Here is a 27728-nt window from a genome sequence, read left to right as displayed (position 1 = left end):
AGTGTACTTTGTAATGGATTTATACATGAGTTTAATTTTAAAGACATGTTTAAGTCTCATTAATTTCCTAATCTAAATGTTCAAATACTTATTAAATTGTGACCCAAACAACCCTTTCTTTCTTTAGTAAAGTTATTTGCTAAAACTTGGAAAGGAAATTTTTCAACAGAGAAAAAGCAGACTGAAATGCACAGTCTGCTGATTAACTGCAGTTATCTGTAAATTTACCAGCTACATATTACATTAAATCCTATTCTGAATGACAACATCAAGAAAAATAATGCTAAATATTCTCAGAATTAAGCTGCTTCTTCATTTATGCCTACAACAAAGTCATTAGACTGACATTATTTTCCACTCAAGCTAGATAAAATATTAAAACTGTAAAGTTTTTTACTATGTTACAAAATTAAATTTTTTAATAGCAGTCTAGAATGTGCTATGTATAACAGACAGAATTTCAATATTTAGTGCACATGGTTATATCACTCACCTTCTCGAACAATGTTTGTAAAAAGTAGCAAGGAAGCAAAACTTTTAAAACTACGATAGCAAAAGGAAAAGCAAATCACTTAATATATTTCTTTTTATAGCATTTAAAAGGCCAAGTAAAGAGCAGTCCAATTCATGATGAAATCAGCTGGACAGTCACTTAGCAAACATTATGCAGATATGGAAAAGACCAAATGAAATGTGAAACAAAATGAAGAATCTTGCAACTGCACTATTGTAGATATGGTTAAAGGGGAAAAGTAAGGGAAACATAACTGCCACAGATCTTAAGTATATTCATAGCAACTGTCATGCTTGTTAGGAGCTAAAAGTGGTATATGAGGTGTCACAGAAAACAGAAATCTCTTTTCTTATTAGAGAAGTAAGCTGTGATGGCCTTTTTGACAACAGTCGTGACATTTTAATGTTTTGTTTGCTTTACATAATATTCATTTACTGCAGAGATAAAGAAGGAAAATATGGACTTAATGAAGTTTTCAGTGCCATTAGAATGACCATAGGAAAGTTTCTCAGTTAAAATCCTGAATAAATACTGCTTTTTTTTCTTTTTTTTTTTTTTTTAATTGGTGTCCCTGGCTGGTTAAAATGGTAAAACCTAAAGTATTACTTTATTGCTCTCTATAAAGAGTCTCCTGTATATTTGCAGAGCCCCACTGCATTCCTAAGGACTCTCTCTGGGTATAAATCGTAGGCTCTATTTCACCTAGCGTTAGCTGTCTACACTGCAAATATAAACATCTAAGGCAATCTAGGGTTTCTTCATAGGGCCTTCTAGGAAGCACTTCTTGTATCTATGTAAGCAGTCAACATGGACTTCATTGGATATATTTCTGCAGACAATGAAGAGGCCCCACAGTAACTAATTCAAGTGTAGCTACCCAGAGTGTACAAATGCTTGCACTTAAGACGGATGCCCCAAAAAGATCCTGGTTTTCCACATGAATCCTGTTGTCCTGGTTTTGGCTGGAATAGAATTAATTTTCTTCTTAGTAGCTGGTACAGTGCTGTGTTTTGGATTTAGTGTGAGAATAATGTTACTAACACACTGATGTTTTAGTTGTTGCTAAGTGGCACTTATCCTAAGTTAAGGACTTTTCAGTTTCCCATGCTCTGCCAGCAAGCAGGTGGGCAAGAAGCTGGGAGGGAGCAGAGCCGGGCAGCTGACCTGAACTAGCCAAAGGGTATTCCATACCATGGAACGTCATGCCCAGTATATAAATGGGGGGAGTTGGCCAGGAGGTGCGGATCGCTGCTGGGGCATCGGTCAGCAGGTGGTGAGCAATTGCATTGTGCACCACTTGTCTTTTCTTGGGTGCTATTTCTTTTTTTTTTTTTGTTATATTCCTTTTCATTACTGTTATTATTATATTATTATTAATCTTAGTTAGTAGTGTATTTTATTTTACTTTAGTTATTAAACTGTTCTTATCTTAACCCATGAGTTTTACCTTTTTTTCCCCCCTCTCCCCACCCCGCTGGGAGGGGGGAGAGGGAAGCGGCTGCCTGGTGCTTAGTTGCTTGCTGGGGTTAAACCACGACACTTGTGTTTGCTAAATAGGACTCTAAGTAGTCCAATGTTTCTTGAACAATGTTTCTAAAATTGTTTTCAAATACAATTCTAATTTTTTTTTTTCAAAATTAACATAATTTCACACAAAATCAGTTCTGAAGAACTGTCCTTCAATTCCCTGCTAGAATGGCAGAATTATACTCCCCAGTTCAGCTCATTTTTGGACAGTTCTAAAAACTATGCCTACAGACAAGCACTGCAGACCACCCCCATGCTTCTTTAATTTGGCTTCTGTCATAGCAAAAGGAACATCAGCCAGTCTCCAGGCAATTTTCTGGGAATAGAGTGATAAACAGTTTCTCAGCAGCAATTACAACAGCCCATGGCACCACGAACACTGCAAATACTCTGGGCACTCTCCTTCATTTATTCAACCTGACCTGCTCCACAAAATTATGGAAAAAGGATACTCCGATAAATGACTTAACAATTTGGCAGCCTCATGTCCCCATCAACAGTATTCTGAAAGAAAAGGAATTTTATTTCCTGACCTTGTGCACATCAGGAGTTGCAAATATAGTGTAAAGCTTAGAAATGATGCACAGAAGTTCCACAATATGTTCTATTTGTTATCATCTTGTTGGCATTTGCAGACCCCATTTCTACTGAGTACATTTCTACCGAGTGTACAAATAGAAGCCTGAATGGTCTCTAAATCAAAAATTCTTAACATCCACCAGGCAAATATTGTAAATTTGAGAGAGATAAATGTCATTTGCAAAAGAAGTCACGATGGCAATAGATCTGTGCTGTTTAAATACTGAGTGGAAGATGTCTTGTTCACTTTCATGGAAAAAATTGATTGGCAGAGATACACTTTTAATACTAACAGTGATGTTCAACTTCACATTACTGCAGAGCAGAGACAGGGATCTCCCCAGGTATCCTAAAGCCATGCACACAACACCTGGTAAGAGTGGACACAGGGACAAATTTATACCACTCTCATCTTCTTATCCTGGGAACTACCAAGTAGCTTAACGAATCCTGACATGTTGAAGTAACCACTGGCCTCCCATAATTTGTATTTGTTAATAACCTTCAAAAGGAAAGCACTTAAACCAGGACTTCTGATGCAAATTGTGTCCTGGCCCTTCACAGTGCCCAGTAAAAATGACTTTTTCCCTCCTATTCAGGTTTCTCATTGTGCTAGAAAATCTTAAAGCAGCTGTAAGGTCCCTTTCTGCTGCTGAGCAGCCAAAGTGTCCTATGATTTCATTATAAGATCTGTCCAAAGACAGTCTTAGGTTTGCCTAAGGAGCAGAAATAACTCCGAGACAAGAAGTGTGTGAGATTGACACATGCCAACTCATGCATTTGCTGTTAAACAGATGACTAAACTGACCCAACTGTACACTTTTCTGTAAGTACCACCATGGTCTCTAAACTCCAGACTTACGATTAGTTCCCTCTGGCTAGACATTAAACATCCTCTCATCACTTCCTTGCTTCATTCAAAAACTCTCTTGTGCTGACTCTCTCACTGCTGACATTTGGGTTCGGCCTTTGTCCTGGTTTTGGCTGGGATAGAGTTGATTTTCTTCATAGCAGCTCGTAGGGTGCTGTGTTGGATTTGTGACCAAAACAGTGTTGACAGCATACTGATGTTTTAGCTATTGCTGAACAGTGCTGCCTTCTCTGCTTCTCACGCTGCCCTGCCAGCGAGGAGGCTGGGGGTGCACAAGAGGCTGGGAGGGGACACAGCCGGGACAGCTGACCCCAACTGACTGAAGAGATGTCCCATACCATATGATGTCATGCTCAGCAATAAAACCTGGGGGAAGGAGGAAGAAGGGGACATTCAGAGTTACAGCATTTGTCTTGCTAAGTCACCGTTAGGCGTGACGGAGCCCTGCTTTCCTGGAGATGGCTGAACCCCTGCCTGCCGATGGGAAGTGGTGAATGAATTCCTTGTTTTGCTTTGCTCGTGCGCATGGCTTTTGCTTTACCTATTAAACTGTCTTTATCTCAACCCACGAGTTTTCTCACTTTTACCCTTCCGATTCTCTCCCCCATCCCACTGTGGGGGAGTGAGTGAGTGAGCAGCTGTGTGAGGCTGAGCTGCTGGCTGGAGTTAACCCACAATAGCCTTGAACCCCTTTTTCTGCAGAACTTGTAAAGAACTCTGCACACATATGATACACAGGAATTATTAGGAAGCTGACAGTACTAGAAACATTGTTATTTTGATGCAGGGATCCTTAAAAATATTTGAATTAAGCATACATTTAGCTTACAAGAAAGATATTAGCAATTTTGATTATATAATTCTGTTGCTAGTGACCACTTATCCTGTATTTACATGAGAGATCAAAGAGTCTGGCAACTATAAGAAGTAATTTCAACTTGCACATTTCCTTTCAACAATAGAAAGTAGCTGTTCTTGAACATGGTTGACATTTTTGAGAACTCATTACTCAAGTCCTTGGCTTCTACCTGACGCTGAATATAACATTAGTTTCTCAAAAATGAGTCATAACATCCTTTACTATTAATTCACCCAAAGGGTTTCTGTATCTACTGCAGGGAGTGGATGTCAAAGACTGTACTATGGGTATATGTCCTTATCGTTCTGAGTGACTAATCCAGGCTGTACAACATACACAAATGCAAATATACTATATGTTTTACTATCATATATAATGATTCAGTTAAGCTGTATCAGCACCTTTACATTTAATGTCTTAAATGTCTTCAATCACAGTCAAAAGTGTGCATTCTGCTCATCATTATAGAATACCTCTACTCATTGATATTCATTCTCTCCTTTCAAACACATAAAGGAAAATCAAACAGAGAATCAGACATCATCTTTTGGTCAACATAAGTTCCACTGACATAATGAACAAGCTGTACCTACTTGCCTAAATGTAGTCATCTGGTACTACTTGAGATGCCCTGGGGTATCTAAGACATCTGCATGGCAGATGTGACAAAGGACCTCTCTGCTGGAATGGCAGTGGCGGGTCAAATGGCACTAGATACCTATGTTTAGGCAATCACATCAAGCCCTGTTTCCACACACTAGTGATTAGACACCTACATCTCAAGTAAATATCTAACTTTAGGAATTTTGATTTGCAAGTTGAATTTCAGCCTTCCAGGTTTTAAAATATGTGGTAAGTATGTGAATGGAAACAACTGGAAAGAATTTGATGTGGTTGACTGTGTTGCATAGACGTGACTGAGAGACCCAAGAAATTTGGTCTAGCACCTGCTCTGATGTTCTGAACACAGCCGAGTCAGTGCCCAACAGATAAGAAAACCTGACGCATAAGGTGAAAGGTTTAACGTTTGGCTTCTACTCTGAATGGGTAAGAACAAATCTCTTGTCTTCTGATCAGTTGTTCTGATGCAGTTATTGGCAATTCAACAAGTTTACTGCTTATAAAACAGTCACCACTTGCGTTATCATATAATTCTCTCATCTATGTATTGTATTTTTATGATGTTAATAATCCTTAAAAGGACCAAGCATACCAGATCTAGAGAGAGATTGTATATTCCCCTTAATTTTTGTCTTGCCTTGCAAGTTTTTGTTTAGGAAATATGTAAATTGTTTGGTGCCATGTATATCAAATTTATATCTATGTTTAGTCTGCATTGCCTTTGCTCACTTTTTCCATATTTTTGCCCATCTTCATTTCAGAATGAATTGCACTGCTCCTACATTCTTTTCCTCCCCTCATTCCTGTCCTAGACACAGCACCATTATAGTTTCACAAATTAAGAACACAGAATCAACTGATTTACAGACTCTAAGGATCCACGGTCACTATAGTCTTTAGATGGCGTGCACTAAGATGTTTATAGGAATGATTCGGGACCAGAAGTCATTATTGGGAAATTGCAGTCAGACCAATGTTCCCATGGGAAAGCCTTGATTCTGCTTATATGTTCTGCATTGCTTCATGTCAAGAACAATTTGAACTCAACATATCTTTTACTTCCCCTTTTCTTGGAATCCATTACACTGAGTAACAACACTGAAATTTATCTGGTTTATGTAATTCAATTGAGTATTTTTTCCATTTTTTGTGGAATAATTTTTTTGGAGATCTCTATAAAGTTGATTTTAGGATAAGCAATTTTGCCTTCCTGTAAATGTTTTCCATGCCCAGGAATGCAGAGTTCCTGTTTACTTCCTCAGAGTAAGTTAGAATAAAGTGCAGAACAGTACAGTAAAGAAACAGATGCACTAATAGCCACTGAATTTTGCAGGGATGAGTCCATCTGAGCTAGGTATCAAGATTCTCGTTATAACCAACGAACAGAAGTAGCAGAGTACTATTCATGTCATCCTAAGACGGCATCTAAAATAATTTAGAAGGATAGTGAAGTAAAAACACCTACTTTTTCTTCATTAAATATGAATGGAACCTAGAGAGACTAGTGCAGATGCAGATGACAGATGTTGTCAAGTTAGACAACATGACTCTGTCCCAGGAGTTTCTCCACTGATTTGGTCAGCTTTCCATCAGGCAATAAAAGCATTACAAAACTTCGGGGTTTATGTCCATTAAGATTTTTTCCTTTATTCTTTTTTTTCCATCTTGTTTTGAAGGCCAACATTTGAAGTCTAGTATTTGGTTTTGCTTTTATTTGTAATTTTTCCAGCTGAGGTCCAACTCTTATGGGATTTCTGATAACACAAGTCTGTTTTCTCAGTAATAATAGCATGAAGAAAAAAACGCAACATATTCGTTTGAAACCTTTCAAATAACTACTGGTGACTAGGTGAAATGAATAAGGTAAGACTCATTTAGCTTAATACATGTAACAGTGGGATATAATCTTTCTAAAAGGTAGGTAACTCAGCAGAATTAGCCATTGTCCCCTGAGAGAGGGGGAGTCAATGGAAGAGAACAGACTCTTCTACACTATGATTCATGTGCTTCATTGTGGTTGTAGCAATTTACAGAAATTAGGATGACATGATTTCCATCCAGGCTCCAAAGACTTGATCTCCTTCGACTGTAGAGAAGGTATAGGCTGTCTGGATTAAATGCAGATGAGTACGTTGTACAATCTAGTCAGAAGAAATTCATTTGAGTTGTAATTCTAGTCACATAAAAGTACATATTTTTTGCTTAGCGTTCAAAAATCTCAGTTTTGCGATGTGTCCGTACATTAGCAGCCATCATACTACTATTGGTAACTGCACACAGTCCTAGTGATGCCAGCGTGTAACATAACAAGCATGTATCTCAAAGTTACTGAAGACTAATGAAAAAGAATCTAGTAGTGCTTGGCACAGAGAAATTACAGGGAAGAGAGGGAGGAGGCATTTTTGAAGGGAAATTTACTAAAAGGTCAGGTGTCAGAAGCTACTGATTAAGCTATGCTTTAAACACTGTTTTCCCACAGAAATACATAAAAATTCTGGATTTCCATCTTGTGTTGCACCATTCTCATAATAGATAGGGGCTTTAATATGTATATACAGCTAGGTATGCATGCAGAGGATGTACACTTTATAAATCAGTTAGAAATTAAGGTAATTCAAGTAAACCTAATTCAAATAAAATTAAATACAATGCCCGTCAATTCGGCTTACTTCAAAACCACATAGTTAAACTGATTTAAGTTTTTGTGTAGCCAGAGTTTGAGCCTTAGTCTTTTAAATTCATTTCTGCTGTTGTAATTTACATTTGTTCAAAGCAAGGCACTGGTCAAAAGGAGTTGTCATTCTCACCAGATCTAAAATGAGCACAGAGCACATCGTGAGCACAGCTCCAATTCTAGCTGCTATAAACTGCAGATGTTATTTTTGTTCATAATATCCTGTGCTTTTCTCTTAAAGGGTATCATCTTGCAGAAGACAGTACTGCAGAATGATTTTATAGTATGTTAAAGAAAACAGAGATGTCCATTTCAAATTTGTTGTATCTTAATAGCATCCCTACGTTGCATTTGTTTGAGGAAAAGTTTCAATAAAAAAGTTAAGAGTTAAAAGCCCTTCTCTAACACATTTTTTATCCTGCAATCAATGTCTTAGAGCTATGTCTCCTCTTAATACCTCACCGTATAACTTGCCTTTTTTTGACTTGTGCCCTCTATTTCCTGAGATGTGAATGTAAACTCAAATAGGTAGAGGGAGAGAGAACAATATCATTGAAAGGTATTTTTTGCCTAATGGCCTCATTCCCTTATGAATAAAATACTATCTGCTGTTTTTACCAATAAAGTATACTGCACAAAGTTCTTGACTGACCTGTCTGTAATAATACCTCCACAACTTGCTGGAGAGTTTATATCATCTAATTCATAACCCCTTGGTGCTCATGGTTAAGTAGACAAATTGTTCCTTTCGGGTCTGCTCTTGACTGGCCTGGCTAGACTATGACCTGCCATCATGCTGCCAAGTTAACCAACTTTGCAGGCTGTCAGTTTGCAAAGGCATCAAATAAACAGACAAAAGGAATAACATGCGAAGACAAAAATGAAGGATGTTCTTTTAAAAAATTGTTCATAAACATTCAAAGAGAAGGAAAGCAGCTTAAATGGATTTGCAGGCAGTCTCAGAATTTAACACAAATTTATCTAACAGCATTTCTGAGATTATTTTTATGTGTAAGGAGTGAATTTCCAAAGTCAGTAGTATAAGCATCTGCTAAAGGGAATGGTGAATGGTCCAGAAATCCCCTGAAGGCAATAAAGGATTCCCACTAGAGACATCCTTTACTCCAGTTCTTTTGTGCTTCAGATATTATCAACTTGCAACTGAGATGATCTCAGTCCTTAGAAGGCATCTAATGGCCAATTCTATAGCACTGGCAAGAAATACAGGAGCCATTATATTTACATTCTCCCAAGAGTCATGCCCTCTATATATAAGCCACGTGTCACCTCTTGAAGCAGATGGAACTATACCAGCTATATTCACAATGTTCATAGCATTGAAAGTTGAAAGGTCCTTCACCTTGTCAATTTTTGAAGGCATCATAAAACCCCATTATTCAAGTTGGGAGCTGGACTATTGTCTAATAACTCCAACTGTGGCTGCAGATGCATAACTTGCATTAAACTGCATATACTTACCAAAATTGTTGCCGTCTATAAACAAACTTGCATGGCAGGTGTTGGTATTACAGAATTCAAAATATTACTTCAAATATTTTTCAGCCATTTGACTATATAATAAGAGAGTGTTTTGTACTTTACCATAAAAAAAATAGCTGTGGTTCAAACAGCATTGGGTTGATTGAAACATGCCCAACGAAAAAGTTAGACTTGTTTCTTTTTTTTATCATTCCATACCATCTTGAAAAATCCGTCTAGATTTGATTTCAGAAAAACTCCATTGACTGAATCTTTTGAAATTGGACCTGTCTTACTTGTATCTGATTTCAGAATTCTTAAATGAAGGAAAAAAAGGTGAAACCCCGCATGAACTCTCTAACAAAGCATCAGTTGTCCAGCCACACTGATGTAACTGTGCCTCTAATTTAGCCTCTAGGTATGTACTCTGAGCTTGACAGTAACTGTCAGGCAGGCTGCATGTAAAATGACTCCCGTCACTTCTACCCACTAGGGAGAATAGAAGAAGTTGTCTTCCTCCAGAAAAAACATATTATTTAAAATAATGTTTCTGGCATTCTGTACACACGCATGACCCCTACAACAAATAGTCTGACTAAAATCAAAACAAGAATCCTGTGTACTTTTAGTCCAGCACAATAGCTGTCAGTGTCAGCAGGACTGAATGTATCTGCTGGCCATTCATTTGCCCAGCGGATGAACATGAAATAGCTACATGGAGGTCTAAGTCAGGATTGAAGCTCATCAGCCAAGAGTACTTTGCCATTACCTTAATACTGACCATGGTCATTTTGTTCAAACTAAGTACAAGCAAATAAGAAATAATTACACAATTGAAATTATTTTATCATACAACACAGATTTTTAATTATTCTCTATTCTACACTTGAAATTGTGGGTAATGAACACATTTCCTTCTTTCAGACCATTTTACTGGTCTAGTATTATAATGGTCAGAAATCTTAAATGTTTTAAAATTTTCTACTGATCAAAAATTAACCCTGCTTCTCAAACCATTGCAAAGATAAGTAAACACTACTACATTTTGAATCCATTACATCAAAAATTATAATTATTTAAATTCAGGTGTTATGATTTTCAAAAGCAAGCAAAAATTTTAGATGATTAGCATGAAGCACTTTATCAGACTCAGCATCAAAGAGAATGCAATCACACTGCTACTTAAATTTCCTGTATGAGTGTAAATACCTGTGTCATAATTTGCCTTCAAGACCTCTATAACTCCTAGTGACTCAACGAAAAAACTGGCGAACGGTGTTCTGAAATTATATGTTTATTAAATATACACGACCCCCATAAAGACAGAGAATTAAATTCTGCATTGTGTTGTGGTAGCTGAAAACCAGGAAATTACTTTAGATTAACATTGACTTAGTTATAGCTATTATATATTTGTCAGTACTCTGTATTTTACATAGTACCATTTAGAAACAAACTCTTTCTATTGTATTGCTGCAAAAGAAACAGGTAAAGCAATACCAAATCTAATAGCACATAAAAATCAGTGTCTTTTATGTAAGAGGGGCATATCTTATTTCGTATTTACTATTCTCTGTGAACCACAATTAGCCAGTTCTCAATTAAACGTCAGCTTTAACCTCTGAACTCAGTAAAAAATTTGCAAGATTGGCAGGAGTAAAATGAGTGCAAAGAAGGTATGGATTGACCAAAACAGAATTTAAAACTAAATTATACTTATATTTTTAAAAGATTTTAACACACAATAAATATCAAAAACCCTTCAGATTTTGTAACTGTATTCAAAGCATAAACTGATTCAAGTCATGCATATGAAATTGAAATGCCATTATGAAATTGAAATGACATGAAATTTTCTGCAAATCTAACAAAAATAGTACTTTTGCAACAGTAGTAAGAACAGCTGGCCTCTGCAAAATATTCACATGATTATCTGAGCAATACTGATTCCAAAACTGAAATCCAACAATTTACTTTTAAAGTTTCGAGGAAAATATTCAAATTACCACCACTAAACTAAACTCAATAGGTGGTCAGGCACAGCAAAAATCATTGGCTTATGATTTTCAGAACAATGTTATGGAAACCTTTACAGAATCTATAACTGCTTTCTAGACTATAAAGATCTAATCCTAAGATGTTTCCTCTTTTTTTGTGGCTACCTAATGTTAACAGGATTTAAAAGGGTATGAAAAAACACACATATAAAAATAAATTGGATTAGCACGAGGTTGTCTAATTAGTGTTATCTTCAATACACTGTTTTGTAAAATCTATTCTTACGCACACTTGAGTTTTGTTTTCTTAGAACAGACACCTTTTTCTGCTAATGCTTCCTTTAAAGTTAGTTTCATGTTACTTTTACTAACTTCAGGAGACAGAAATCTGTTTATTTACAGAATAGACATAGCACAGAAGCTTCCTAGGCAAACTTGACAGTTACCCAGTGGATCTTTCAACTTCATCCTTGGTTTGGAAGGACCTCTAGGGGTAACAGGGTAATTCAGTGCTGAAGGACAAAACGCTCTGAAGAAAGTTTAGGGCTTGATTCTTTGTCCAAAGGAGTCTTCCTATTGACCAGAAGTCACCCCTACCGTAAAAGAAAAACCCACACCTCTGTATTCATTTAACCAGAAATATAATTGATCATTACTAAAGTATTTATGATCTTTATCATCCCAAATGACTCTTCATTTTATTTATTCTGTGGGCTAGTATATTCCTGTAATACTGTATGTAAGAGAGTCTAGTATTCACAGATATGATTACTTACAACTATATTAAAATTTGTGGTCTTACATTTTCATGATACATGTGTCAGAGTACATTCTATAATATCCAAATATTCATACTAGAAGAACATATCAGAAAACCTTAAACTGTACAAACAATGTAAAATCAGAACTGGGCCTAGCAAATGAGTTCAGTCCTTTAGAAACACTGAAACGAGCAAATGCAAATAGAAGTGGAATAAAGAACCCTAGTTCTTTCCTTTTGCAAAATTAACTTCAACAACACAGTAGCCGTTTCTAAAATCTTGTAGTACTTACTACAAGAGAATAAATATAAACTGAGATAAAGAGATGGATTACATGTTATGGACAATTTACGTTTTTCTTCTCAGGCACTTCTACACATTTTTAAATGGTGTAGAGAAAACCAGAATTTACTAAAAATATATGTAATAAAATCGGTATTCCTCATGGTATTTAATAATCTTTATACAAGTAATTAATGATTTCCCTTTTCTGACACGTTTCTCCTTCAATTCACCTTAAGCCTAAGCATCATGCAAAAAAGACGAGACCAGCATTGCCTTAAGCATTTCTTAATAATATTAGCATCATTAATTTTAATTATGTCAGTAAAAATGTCTTCTTATACAAAGATCTCTAATGACAGTGGGAGAGATGACAACTTTATAAATGCACAAACTCCATATTTTCCTGTGTAAACATGTACCAGCATACGTGTATCTGTGAATGTGAACATTCTCACCACTTACTGCTATTCTGCAGTGTCTTTGGACAGTCTGCAATTAATAAATAAATTCCCACTGTGCTTCACAAGAGAGAACATCTGCTTATATTCAGGCCTAGTCCTTCTCACTTGAAGTCAATGGAAGAAGATTTTGTATTTATTTTAAGAAATACTGGTCTCTTAATCACATCTCATGGAAAAAGTAATGAAAAATGCAGAATGTAATGTAAATAAATATAGCATGACTTATAGGCACACAGAAAAAGCATTGGTAGATGGCTGCCGTGCATTACATTCTGTTGAGAGGGAAGGATTCAATTTAGACTCAATACAAACAATCCACTAGTCCAGTGCAATGATCCACTTCACAGACAGCAGTAATGTATCTGTTTTCTAAAGGTAGCTACAGACATTCAAGACAGTGTTTGCGTTAGTCCTGACCTCACTGCCTTGACTCCACTTGTCTTGGGTAGTGTATCTGTATTGCGTAGTGGGTAGCACACCCAGGATGTTACCTCTGACAGCAGCCTAAGAGTGAATGCTTCAGGAAACTAGCCAAATAGGCAAATACTTCTTCCACAGATGATGCTTCTACTTATGCACAAGCTGCAACAGAATCACCACGTTTAATAGCCCCGAGGATCTTTCTTTCCATGAATTTGTCTTTGTATGACCCTATGCATTCAAGCCACATAGCCTGTAACTTGTATATATTGGGGTTTTTGTGTGATCCAATAAATCTCGGGCCAATTCACACTAAGATTAGACAAAGCTGTATTAACTGACCCAGTTATTATTTTAAATAAAGTGGACACATTTCAGTCCTTTACATTCACCAGGCATCTTGCCGTATATTAATACTGTTGACAGAGAGTTTAATACCCTCTGGAGACAGCTAGGACACATCCCTAGTTTGTTCAGTCTAGATAGAAGATGTCAAAATATGTCAAGGAAAGGTTGCAGTGAGGCTTGGTTTGGGTTAACACACCTTGATGTGTGTTTCTAGCATGGTCAAATCAAGCTATTCATTTTGCCATTGTGCTGCCATGAGCTCAACAGAAGCATAAAAGGAAAAAAAAAGACACTTATTTGAATGACTGAGATTAATCTAAAACTTGATCTTGAAGGTGAGCAGTAACTAGTTTACTTACAGTGAAGAGACTGGAAGTATATAATAAAGGTTTGCACCTACAATTTGATGTAATAACAACGTACAGATAGTTTGTTCAGACACTGTCATACTTGTCAAATTAGTCCCCTATAAATACAGGCAGGAGCACTAAAGAATACTAACAGAAGATCTAACATAAAATAAAACATTCAGTTTATGGGTGCTGTATTAGGAACTTATAGTTAATTTCAAAATGTTAAGCAAATGATTTCTTTTTATAGAACCTGCTAGTATACCATTTGACATGGAATAAAAATTGAACGTTTTAACTCTGAGTGAAATCAATGCAAACTGTGGAAGCAGACAAGTTCTTTCAGTAGAGAAATAATAGATGACATGCTTATGGTATTTTTAAATAAGCTTTCTCATTTCAGTGCATTTTCAGCATAAGAATTTGGTACCTAGTAATAAATTGCCTGTTCAGTATTTGCTCACCAATCTCTATCATTTCAACCTTCTCCAGAATATTCAAAACTGCCCAAAACAGATGCATATCTGGAGAGATATATATGTCTGTGTGTATGCATATATATATATAAATAAATATAAAAAATGTAGAGAAATAAGTCCCCTTTGAAGTAAAGATACAAGTCCATATCCTAAAAGACAGCAAAAAAACAGGAATAAATACTTAATTGGATCTATAATGGAAACTCATTCAGCAGTGAAGATGCAGGCACCAAACTGATATCAAAGACAGTTTCTACCTACTCCTTTAACACTGTCTTCAGAGAAAGCATACAGAAGAAAACTTAAGACTTACCATAAGAAATTTATTTTGCCACCTTCCCTAAAGTATGATCTCCTTAGTTACTGTAACTTTGAGGGCAACCTCATACATCATCTGCAAAGCATATTGTTGCATGACATTTTTGTGTCCAAAATATTTTGTATCCACATACATAGGACTTCATTTTTAGCTCTTTTTGTTGAAATTCTAGGTCAAATAAAAATGAACTATACTGATTCATGTTGAGTAAAGATTTTTTGTTTCGAGGTGCCACCATTGAGCATTAAGATCCAAATTAAAGAATACATCTTTCTGTGTAACAGTTCGCTGATGCAGAACCTCAAATGTCTCCTGAAATCTCACAACTGCATGATACTTGCATTTTTTATACTGTCTCCCATGAAGAGATGGATTTAAACATATGCTTTCCTGATTCCCTTTTCAAATTTTATTCTGATAATTTTTGTCCTTTCTTTAACTACAAAAAATTTAATATTTGCATAGGAACAGCTTATCTTCTGACAAGCCAGCACTATTGTATCCACTTTTTGACTTGTCAACTTTAAGGTTAGAAAAGAATTATTGTCTTATCCCACTTCAATAACCAGTTTATGATCTTCATGTAAAGAACATTCCCTGAGCAATAACACTGGTACTTGAGGACAGGGCCCGCGGGCCATGTTGCTTGAAATGCAATTAGTTCTTGCATTTCCCCTTTCCCTCTGTGCACCATGCTATGCATTTATTCCGTATACTATCTATGTTTAGATACTGTCCTGGTTTCAGCTGGGATAGAGTTAATTTTCTTCTTAGTAGCTGGTACAGTGCTGTGTTTTGGATTTAGTGTGAGAATGATGTTGATGATAACGCACTGATGTTTTAGTTGTTGCTAAGTAGCACTTATCCTAAGTTAAGGACTTTTCAGTTTCCCATGCTCTGCCAGCAAGCAGGTAGGCAAGAAGCTGGGAGGGAGCAGAGCCAGGACAGCTGACCCGAACTAGCCAAAAGGATAGTCCATACCATGGAACGTCATGCCCAGTATATAAATGGGGGGGAGTTGGCGAGGAGGGGCGGATCGCTGCTGGGGCATCGGTCAGCGGGTGGTGAGCAATTGCATTGTGCATCACTTGTCTTTTCTTGGGTTTTATTTCTCTCTTTTTTTGTTATATTCCTTTTCATTACTATTATTTATTATTATTATTAGTTAGTATTCTATTTTATTTTACTTTAGTTATTAAACTGCTCTTACCTCAACCCATGAGTTTTACTTTTTTTTTCCTGATCCTCCTCCCCATCCCACTGGGAGGGGGGAGGGATGAGTGGCTGCATGGGGCTTAGTTGCTGGCTGGGGTTAAAACCACGACAGATATCTATGATATTCTATCTATTGTACTTTTGTTAATTATTTTTTCAGTACCTGCTTTCCACATCTCTCTTCTGATTTTTATCCTCACTGTTTTATTATTTGCTCTTTTCCAGTCTTTTGTAAATGTTGCTACTACTTCTTATTTCCAGTTTCTCTAAGTTAATTCCTGCAAGTATAGTCAATTTGCATTTCATTCTCCTCCTTCAAATTACTAATGAATATGTCAAACAAGAACTGCTTTTCTATTATACTAGTTCATCTGCTAATTAAGTATTTCTCACTACTTGAAATGTTATCTTTCCTTAATTTGAATTTTTAAGTCTTGACCCATTTTCACTCCACATGACAATGTCTGGGTTGAATGACAGTGGTTTAAAATGGCTGTTTTAGCAGTAATGTGTGTCTGTTCCCAAGCTGTCAGATGATACTGATGTTTTAGAATGTGTCTTCAGAAAAGTTGGGAAAACATATTCTATCCATTTCCTTTATTATCTGTTTTCAACTACAGTAATGGCTGGGCTTTTAAATAGAGAAAGAGATGGCAAGAACTGCATGTCTTAGCTAGAATGCCAGCACATCTCTGCAAACCAGACAGAACAGGTCTGCTAGAGCTATTCCACACATACTAAAATATAGAAAAACCCAGCCAGCCAAGTATCTTTATTCATGAGAGGACTTAATCTGTTCATGATAACAAGAGTTTTACTGACACTATGAGCTCATGCTTGTAAACAAAATCTTGCTCTGTTAGCCTCAGCAGGAAAACAGCTAGAAAATAGGTAAAACTTGTGATGGAAAAAGTACTTCCCTCAACAAATAGAACAAGAAATAGTATCTGCAAAGTGAACAAATTCCTTTTTCCATTTATAGTGTATTTAAGATATCTTGATAGCTTTTTGAATCACTCCAATTGCTAACACAATTTAAAGTCCAATATAAATCTGCAATAATTCCAATGACCTAAATTCATTCTATTTTACTTGTAACTTAAACACATACCAGCAATCAAGTGGTGCATGTATTATTAACAGATTATTACAGTATTAGGATTTGTTATAATAGAAACTTCTAGAAATAACACAATGCAAAACATACTGTGCACAAGCCGAGTAACACTGCAATGTTAGAAATACAGATGTATTACTGCAATTACCAACTGTTTATAGCCTTGAGTTTCAGTTACTGAATTCTACATTTCTGATTTTATCTTATATGACATTTGCAATCCAAGCATATGGCAATCAATGCTACGGAAAATTACTACAGATTTTCATTAATTCTGATAGAGTAAAATGGGAATTATTTAGAAGCAGAATACGTCTGATAGCTGTATTGAACACCAGCATCTAAATGAATAGAAAAAGTATTTTTCCTACCTTATAATCATCTTCATAGTCGTTATATCCACAAGTACTTAAGATGTCAGGAAAAATATCTGACCATCCATTACTCGTACAATTTTTGCTAATATTTCCTGTAAAGCAAAGTTTGAGAGTTTAAATCTGAAAGATTCGAAACTTTAGGAATCTTTAGACAACGTAACTTTGTCATTCTCTGTTAACATTCTGTATTTCCTAGAACTCTTGTTAAAGCAACCCAGCCATTTCCTTTCATGTCCTCTTCATTCATATTACTTTGGCTTTTACTCGTGCTCTGAGTTGCCTTTGCACTAGAGAAAAAGAGAAGTAACTTCAAGCTGCGATGGCAGGCTTCTGCTTGTGTAACAGCTATTTCTGTTACATCTGCAAAAGCCTGAAATATTTTGCTGCTTTATCTAAAGTATTCTGGAGGGAGTCTTTCAGCTCGCTCTATAAAGTGGATAATTTGTAGGTAAAGTAATTTGATAGAAAAGTAATTTAAGTGAGAGTTGTTCTAACCTCCTATTTAAGCTTTTCTGAGAAGGCAATACCAAGTGATCTACTGAAGAGTTATAAAAGCTCTTAGATATTATGGTGATGAATTACTGCTACAGGAAATGTTGGTAGAGTTGGTAATGCACTTTAAAGGCCAAATTATGTGATAGGTTGAAGAACAAAGAAATAAATATGCATGCTGAATCTCACTCTTTGAACCAATCACTGAAACAATGTAGTCCAAGGAACGTGCAGGAGATGTGCAAGTATGGTTGGAAAGGCATTTTGAACATCTTAATTTCAGAAAGGGTTTTTTGGTTGCAACTGAGCGCAGAAGTTGACTCTTTTCCCAGCTGAAGTCATGGTGATGAGATGGGGGCAACCCATGATTCTAGTCCTTAATCTAATTAATATGAACTAATGTTTGTACAATATGGAACAGCTTCAATAGGAGAAAACTGAAGAGTCTGATGTCAGAATAAAGAATAGTCATTAAAATTATTATAACTTACTCTTACAACGTTAAATCATAAGCAACTTCCCCTCACCCTTCTTACGGCAATTTTTATATCCATGATACTTGAAATCTATAATAGCATACTGCTTTGGTTTGGAGTGGTCTTTAACTGATTTAAAGATGCCTGTTTTTCACCACACAAGAACAAATTTGTGTCACAGATCAACTTTGGCCAAGAATAACCAAACGTGTTTATATACACTCCAAACTAAAGCTTTTGTGACTTTTATCTTGCTGATTGGTTACTGGAATTTCTTCTTTGTATAAAGTCTTCAGTAAAAAGTTGTAAATATCCTACAGATGGTTGACCAACCAACAACCAAATCTTTCTAACTTATAACAAGGCCTTGACCTCAAAACACAGTGTCTCCTCAAACGACAGGACCACTTCTGCCATTTGGCATAGACATGGCATTTTTTAAAGAAAATGTAACCTATTTATACACTCTGAAGAGTCTTCACTTTAAAAGTACATCAAGATTCTCTGACTAAGCAGAGCAGAGGAATGTGCTAACAGAACCACAAATTACGTCAAAGGCAATTTTGCAAGAAAAAGACTCTATGTACTCAAGATGCTGAAGTATTTTCTACTATAAATACTGTAAGGCCTTCTAACTTACAGACAGTTAGGCAATGTTCTATGGAAGACATTGTTTATTTCTACACCATCATTCCATGCAATTAAATATTTCAGATGGCAACCTCATTTAAAACCTATAACTTGACACATACATTTGAATAAAAAATTCACAGAATAACTTTCTGATACTCATGTACTTACATCGTCATGTACAATACAGAAAAAAACATTATAGGATAATATGATTGCTTTTACAGTAAAAAGTCACTTAATATAAAGTTACTAATGTTCAATAGAGAATTAATTATATGGTATGCTTAAACTATACCCTTGACCATCACAGAAGAAATTAAGAGCCAGTTCTTCAAAAGTTGTAAAGATGAGAAGACAACTACTTTTTTAAATTCACAATTTAAATTAAAAAATTCTTTAAAGAATTGATGGTATTTAAAAGCCTACTTGTGATTTGGAATACTTCCATAAAAAAATAAGGTAGTCTAGATCACCTTGTAGTAGAATTCTAATTCCTCTTAAACCCTGAAAAAACCTAAAACATATATCTCACAAATCTGGCTAAATAAAGAGTTAGATTTCTTGTTTAAAGGTATTTTTATAATTTCCTGCCATACGAATCAAGCGAATTTGAAATGTGCTGTGTATGAATTAAATAAATTATATATTCCTGAGCATAATCAAATTATAAAGGTGCTGAGATACTTAGTTAGATCTTAATTGAATCAACCATGCAAGATGTTTGCTGTCTTCCTTCTCTGAAATTATAGAAAGACAAGATTTAAAAAATCCTCTTAATTGAACAGGTACCTCTAAAACCCCTCCCTGTTAGTTCCACAAGCAAGAAGGAAACAGGTAGCTATGAAAAAAAGCTGTATACGGGAAAATTAGAGCAAACTATAAAAAGGAAGTGATCTTTCACTCTTGGTGATGCCATGCCCAAGTGAGATAGAGTTGTCATGCATTGTGAAGGTTTCAGACTTAAATATTTATTGCAGTTGTTTTATAGGAAAATTAAAATGTTATTGTAATATAAGATACTAACTGTTGTTAAATATCAAACATCCAAACTCCAGAGAGAACGTGCATGCTCTAGCTTTTGGCAAATAGACAGAAGCAGTGTGATTTAATTCAGATTTTGAATTTTTGATATTCATTAGTTTGCCTTGTCTCATGACAACACCTTAATATCTTCATTTGACTTATCTGAATACTTTCATAGATTTCACAAGATTTAGTGAAGATTACACACACTTTCCCCTTTATAAACTGTTTAGACTATCCATGATAACCTAATCAAGATTCACCAGCTCCAGGAATGAAAACCTTTGCTCATCTGTAGATTTAGTTATTTATTTTTTACTGGAACAAGACTTAATCAACAGTTTTGAGAATAAAGGTATTTTAGTCATACCCCAAGTTAGCCTCTATGTTAAAAGCAATATTGTTAAAAAGCTCTCCAGAGAGACCTCAAAAGCAGAATTAAATCACTGTAATAAGTTTTGCATCTTTCACCAGCTCTTCATGACAAAGGTTTCTCACCTGAGCAATGGGGATAAGATTTTTCCTGCTGCATTTTTAGATACATATGTGAAATGCTATGTGTGCATCATCTATTTTTAAAACTCCACTAGCAAGCCAAAGTGCAAAATTAAACTGCGTTAGGATGTATTGACTAGACGGTACATAAGATGGTAGACTTAAAACAGTTAAATGTTTCAGCAATCTGAGACACTGATGAGCTCTTTTCAAGTTCCATTAAAAAGCAGAATAAAAGGTTTCATAATAACTACCTTAAATTGCAATAGGAGATAATTTTTAGGTATTATGTGTTAATGTTGGCTCATTATTCTCATGAAGGCAAGGCAGAGCCCCCCTCCTAAGCACAGAAGGAACAACCTTCGTGTGACCTGCTGAAAGATGTCAGTCAGGCTCAGCTGCTTCAATAATTAACACAAATAGGTTAAAAAGAGCAAGCAATGTCTTCAGCCTTGATGAGTGTCACTATATCAGAATATGTATTTAGTATCTGACTCAAAGAACACCATACGGACCACAAAGCCAATTATTTGGTCTTTTAATGATGTATCATGAACAGCTCTGTTAAGAATCTATTATTTTAAGTCTTTAAAAAGAAAATAAAAACCTTAAACTGCAAATAAATAATTTTTAGTACATTATGTTATAAAATACCAAAGAGAAGACAGCAAAAATACACCTTAAAATGAAATACCTGGTTTGCCAGAAAAAAGGCTAAATACTTTTGGACAAGGGACAGTGACAGTCTCTCCAATCTTTGCAGGACGCCAACAGGTGATGTTATCCCAAACTCCAACACATCCTGAAACAAAAACAGCAGTAACAGACTTGAAAGCTCAGTCTGGTCCGAATCACCCTACTGTATTTACCTTACAAAGACTTGGTGGAAGCTTTGGATGAGTAGTTCAAGAGAGATTAGACTCTTTCAAGAAAGTTGCAAAGATTGTATTTTCTATGGAAACGTTAAGGGAATCATAAGAGTCTGCTGATTAACCAGACTACTTTTAGGTCAGTTAATACACTGTTTGCAAAATGTCTCATTAAAACTATGTCATTTGGATGGGATCATGCTAAGAAAATACAAGAAATGTTAAAAAATAACTTCTGAGTATTAATATGGATTATTAACAATTCCAAAATTTTGAGAATCTCTTAATCACAGCTAAAACAAACTTTTTTCTCTGCAGTAATAGGCAGATTGAACATCACACAGAAATATTTAAGTAGTTCATTGGACTCAGCATCACCAATACAACAGCAGCGCATCACGACTGGAGAATTTTTGGAACAATGGGCATGGACTTACAAAATCATCTCTCCTAAACTAAATAACAGAGATTTGAACAAAGAATGCTTCTGTATATTGATTTCAGGAAGGCGGGATCATAAAATTTTATAGGCGTGTTTTATAGTAGTACTAGTAACAACTTGTTACTAGTAGATAGTAACTACTTGTTACGGCTTTGCCCATGCTGATGTCTGTATAAATGTGTCTCAAAAGCAGTATCTTGTGAATGAGCATAAATCTTCCTATAGCCCACTATGGGCACTTGGATCAACCATAATCTATTTGTTTAAAGGTGTCTACTTATAATGGATGCCTTCTAAGCTAAATGAAGAGTTATGAAGGTTTCTGAATATAAGCCTTATGAAGAATTATGAGGACAAAGAAGTAAGGAAATGTTACTCATATTATCTCAGTTTGAGTTATCTCAAAAAAAAAAAATCGTGTAAAATTCTGGGCATTTATGTCTTCAAATAAGGCAATTGACAATTGACAATTTAAATTTGTAATTAACGCTAAAGAAACAAAACTTTTATCCTACCAGTATTATCTCCGTAAGATTATTAGAAAGTATAAGGGACAGTTTGTTCCTTTCAGTAGAGAACATGAAACTTGGACTAGGAACTGCCCACATCCATGTATAATATTATTCTTCAGAATATTTATAGTATTAGCAATTCACTATTCATTTACTCTGTGCTAGTGAGGTCATGCCCAAAATCAAGGCACCTGAGTTAAATGAAGCTGGAAAAGGAATATTTAAAAGTTCTATATTTGTATTAAACCATATTAGTGCAATTAAACTTGGACAGCCTGTGTTGAGTTAAAGTGTCTAGCATCCTACTTTCAAAGTTTAAGTTACTTTCAAAGTACATGTAAACTATGGAACCCAAGAATGTGTTACAGGACCGGCAGTTGGATTTGCCCCTGGGGGTATGTCCTATCTGCAGCATGAAGGAGAGCCAGTGGCACTGCATTCCCATGGGCCTTGCTTTCCTTTGGAAGACATCTAAGTGTGATAGTTGCGAGGGAGCCTCTGTGCTGTACCAAGAATAGGGTTTGGAGATGAAAAAAGAAGATGAGAGGAGGATTATGGGGTAAATTCTGCATTTGGTCACCAATTCCATAGAGTCCTCTTTATACAGTTTCCCAAGGAAATGCTATTCTCCAGAGGAGTCACTTGTTTACGGGGACTGGGTCTTTCTTCACTCCTCTTAGGATAATACAGCTCTAAATGCAGCATCTGTTCCATGTTCAGAAAGATGATGCCAAAAATAAGGGATTACTAATGGGAACACTGCACAAAGTTTATCTGCCTGGGTAGATAACATGTAATGCCTTATCCTCCGCTGCCTTGTATGCTGTATCGACCTCCAAAGAGATATGCAACAAATGTATTAAACGTTCATTACCTCACCTACCCACCCATACTCACTTCAATGCCTTTTCCAGTCAAGCATAAAATATCTCCAAAGATGGAGATATCACAACCTCTCTGGGCAACCTGCACACACACAACTTCCTCCATGAAGAATTTTTCTACTCATCTAATTAGGATTTCCCTTGCTGCAGGTTGCTTCCATCGCTTCCTGTTGTGTTTCTTGGGGTTTTTTTCTGTTCACATCTGAGTCTGGCTCCATCTTCTCTATAAGCCCATTAGGTAGATGAAGGCAGCAATCAGATCACTCTTCTCGAAGCTAAACAAACCCAGCTTTCAGTTAGTTGTTACATGCTGCATATTCCAGTGCCAACTCCATGCCCTCTGCTGAGCTGATTAATGGCTTTCCTGTACACAGGAGCCCAAAACTGGACACAGTACTCTGCTGAGATGCAGTCTCACAAGTGCCAAATAGAAACACACAACTGCTTCTCCTGATCTACCAGTTTACTAATGTAGCAGAGTATACGGTGAAGCCTCATCTCTGTAAGGGTGCACTGCTGACTCATGTTTAAATTAATATATTTCTAAAGCAAACTCCTAAAATGGGTCAGAAGAATTTAATCCTAAAAAATGCTTATTTCTTCCCAAGAGAGCCTGAAGTCGTTAATCCAGTTGCAGAATCTAGACTCTAGGTATCTGTATTTACTCCAATCAATCCCATCCTTATTTGCTTAATACTGTGTGACTAACCTCAGCTTCTCAAGTTCTCCAGTTACCTGAAGAGGACTAATTGTTTGGGTTCCTTTAGTAACTCTGACTCCTAGACCAATATATCTGACTGCTTCTTTTAGCCTTACCTTAGGGTAAGGGAGACTTACTCAGGACTAGGAACTGTGAGAGTGACATTCTTTTTAGCTGTATTCCACAGTTGGTTGAGAAGTTCCTGTTCCATTGACAATTCACTCTTTTCAGGTTTCTGGTCCTTACCTCTTGAATAAGTGTTTTTAGCAACTCACTCAGAGTGTAATACTCTTTGAACTCCACAAACACTCCTATTTTCCCCAATGATCATGCAGAGTTTGTCGTTTCTAGTATATCTGACCCTACAGCTAGTTCATACATTTCTTTAAGAATTAACTCATGAGTTTTATCTATGCTCGGTTTTACCTGTCTACCTTGTACTCCCTTCTAGCACTTGTGGCTTTTCTTCTGGTGTTAGTAATGATAACTCTGAGATGATGTTGACTTGGTCATCTGTATATAATCTAAGAGGTTTACACCTGAGCAAATCATCTTCATGCCCTTTGAAGTCAATGGAACTTAAACATGCTTAGGTGCTTCCTGAGTTGCAGTACTGGATCAAAATCAAGTCCAACTCTATGATGCAACACCAGGGCTTATGCAAAGTAAAAGAATGTTTACCTCAGCCAATTCAGGTCACGCTTCCTTCCCAATTGATTTTAAGCCAGAAACAACATCAACAACATGACATGCAACTAATCAGAAAGACAAAGAAACTATTTTCTTCATCTGCCAGCACTCAGAACTACAGTGACAAAATGGAACTCTTCTGGCTTTGATGGGTGTACTGTCTGAGCCAGCATAAACAAGCCCTGGAGTACACAAGAATAATTAGCATCTTGTGCGACTTCAGACATTTTTAGTTCCTCCCCATTTCCACTAACAAGTGAGAGTTGAGTCATGAAAGTGTTCATGCACACCCATAAAAGCTGATGACTTTCTCAAATTTTCCGTTTTGTTCAATATACTCTCTGTAAGATGGTGGATTTGCTACAGTAATCTGCAAACAGTTCAGAGGCCTTCATAAATCTGTGCTACACTGCTATATGGACTGGGCTAAGGTTTTGCTAAAAAGGCAGCTGAACGACGTGGACTTCAGAGCTCCATTAGTACGTTTTTCCACAGAAAACCACAAAACTCTTATTGAAGCTTCAATTAGATGAAATATTATACAGAAAAACTGAGGTCCAAGTCCTATTCTGACCAAAATTAATCAACGCAATTTGTATCAGATCTCGAAGCTAGCTTGCAGGAAGGAAATCAGTATACAATTTTTTGACATTCAAAACATCACAAGTCACAAATGTTTTCTGGGGAATGTATTTTTTACCTCAGTTTTTCCTCAGTATTTTAGGACTTTACAGGCATCTACGGCACAGGAGAGAATGACACTTTTTCAGACTCCTGAAATCAAATAGATGAAATAACACAAAAGATGTATTTCCTACACCTAGACTACATTCAAATGCATCAACAATCTCAAAAGTGAAACTTGAGTGGCTGTCATTAGAATGCCAAGAAGAACATTAAGCCTCAATTTATGTATATTTACAGGTTTATTTATTATGGTACAGGAAATCTGAGAAACCTGCTGAAATGTTCTGGAGGCATTTACAGTCACTGAATGACTTCAGTGTGCTTCTGAAAACTGGTCTACGGCTGAATGCTGAAATGACGGTGTTACTGGTGCGCTGCTAGAAGCTGCTACAAGTACAACTGTTAACCAATATGCACTTTTGTGGGCTTTCAAGTCACACCTTTCCTCATTTCCCCCTCCTCCTATTACTACAGATTTTTGACAATATTGCAGTCATATATCTTTTTCTTCTCTTAGCAAAACATACCCTTATGCAGAGGTGGGATACAATTAACAAGTCCATTCTTACTACACTTGCACCAATTTGTCTCTTCCATTCCAACAACACATCTCTGTTGTACAGCACAAGCTTAATTGTGCACAATTGAAACTAGCAATTAATTTCCCACTGATCTTGGAAATTCAAGATGTAGCACAACTGGAGACCTTGGTGAGTTTCACAGGTCTTCAAGTAGTATTGCTCTTTACCCACCACAGTATCCTTTTACAACACCAATGACATATGCAATATTGTCAGAGAGTGACAGAGAATGATTCACTTCATCCTAAAACACATGAAAATAGGCCAGATTAATTGCTCCCAACAATTGCCTGTTTCTCCCCAGTGACTACAGAGCAGCCTACAGTGCTATAAATACCCACGCTGTTGGAAAATGAAGGTGCAATAAATGCTGTGTTAAATGTGTCTCTTTCTGTACATAGAATATCTAACACATCAAGCTTGACATTCTCCTCTCTACTTGCTTACTCTCTACTACTCTCTGTCCAGCCCTTAATTCATTCAGTGTTAGGATTTCTGGACTGCTATCCATCACTGCTGCATTTCATAAAATCATTATGTACGCTCTTATTCTCTGGAAGTTTCACCCATCTCCCACATATATAAGCCTATTTCCTACTGTCTCCAAAGGATATTAATCAAGTAAGATACAAAACATTTTTATTTTTAGCTTTAAATAAGGTTTTAAGTTTTAGTTCTAATAACAATTTTACCAATAATTCTATGGAAAATATCTCACATTTTAAATAAAACTTAAATTGTTCTAATGTTTATTTCATATAATGTCTGCAATTTTCTTTATTTATCATATTTAAAAAGTATTCTAAGTACCCAAAAGTATTTTAATGTATTTTTTTATCCTTTTATGTTCATTAATGGATTTAGTCTCTATGTTTGCATCCTGCTTCAATAAATTCTCAAGCCTTGAATGTTTTTGTCCTTTCACTCTGATATGTACACATATAAAACCAGTCCAGCTCTCGATCTGTCTTAGCTCCTCAAAATTTGCTGCACATTTCTGCTACGATACTCTTTACTTTCTTCTTTACCTATTAATAAAGCTAGCAAAGGCGAAAAAAAAATAGGTTCTTCATCCCTATTTCTGTGGTGTCTAGAAGAATGGTCCTGCACCCTACATATAACAATCCGTTTTCAATGTCTTCGTTTGCATCATTTATTTCTCTGGTGTGTCATTCACAGCATATCAAGGAAACAATCAATCTTCCCAGAAAACCTTTGCTCAATGACTCGCTCAAAAGTGCGGCCACAGTGTCACTCCTCTACTGCTCTTCCCTCCTGTTCCTCCAGATGATATTGCAGATGCTATTCTTAGCTAGTTTCAATGAGATCACTTACTTTATTTCAATGTTTGGTCTTTAATGCTTGTGATACATTTGCAGATACTTCATAATGAAAGGAAATGTAACAGACTATAAACTACATTTTGTTTCTCTTTTTTTCAGCTTACATAAATATTGCCACCACATTACCATCCTGCTGTCTGAGGTCCAGTCTTTGAGCAGCAAGTTTGCTTGCCAACATGTGCTTCTTCATCTATAAAAATGTAACGCTGGGTTTGGACTGGAAAGGTTTTATATACACATTTTATCCATATATTAACCACTAGGTGGCACTTTGCATTTGGATTTTAAAAATGGCCAATTCAAAGAGAGGTCTAGCATTTTTTAAACTCTCTAGGCGTGCATGATACATGAAACAAAGAGAAAGTGCTTTGAAAATCAGCCAGAAAGTTGTCAACTAGTGTAGGGTTTATTTTTCGAACAGGGAGACGTTTTGATTTTTGTACGTAACTTGACAAAGCAGAAGTGGTCTCACCTCTTATGGGCAATGTTTTTTAGACTGTAGGTCTGACGGCTGCAGCATGTAATTTAGGCCGCATGAGAATTTATGAACATATACGGACTGAAATTCCTTCTGCATTTTCACACAAGTAATAAGAAAGAAAAAAAGGAAAAGGAGGTTCTAGAGAAATAGCGAGCTAGCAAACTGGA

General features: G+C 36.2%; 1 protein-coding gene across 1 annotated transcript in view; it reads right to left on the bottom strand.

Annotated features, from left to right (window-relative positions):
* VIPR2 (vasoactive intestinal peptide receptor 2) overlaps positions 1-27728 on the bottom strand; it is a 58256-nt gene that overhangs the window by 20332 nt on the left and 10196 nt on the right. Inside the window, exons 3-4 of the mRNA XM_050891593.1 lie at positions 21067-21174; positions 17248-17345 (exon numbers count right to left, since the gene is read on the bottom strand). Of these exons, the coding sequence (XP_050747550.1) occupies positions 17248-17345; positions 21067-21174 (206 nt within the window). The remainder of the gene's footprint in view (positions 1-17247; positions 17346-21066; positions 21175-27728) is intronic.

The sequence above is a fragment of the Gymnogyps californianus genome, chromosome 2 (genome assembly GCF_018139145.2).
Source record: "Gymnogyps californianus isolate 813 chromosome 2, ASM1813914v2, whole genome shotgun sequence".
Taxonomy (NCBI): Eukaryota; Metazoa; Chordata; class Aves; order Accipitriformes; family Cathartidae; genus Gymnogyps; species Gymnogyps californianus.
This window is presented reverse-complemented; position numbering and strand designations above follow the sequence as displayed.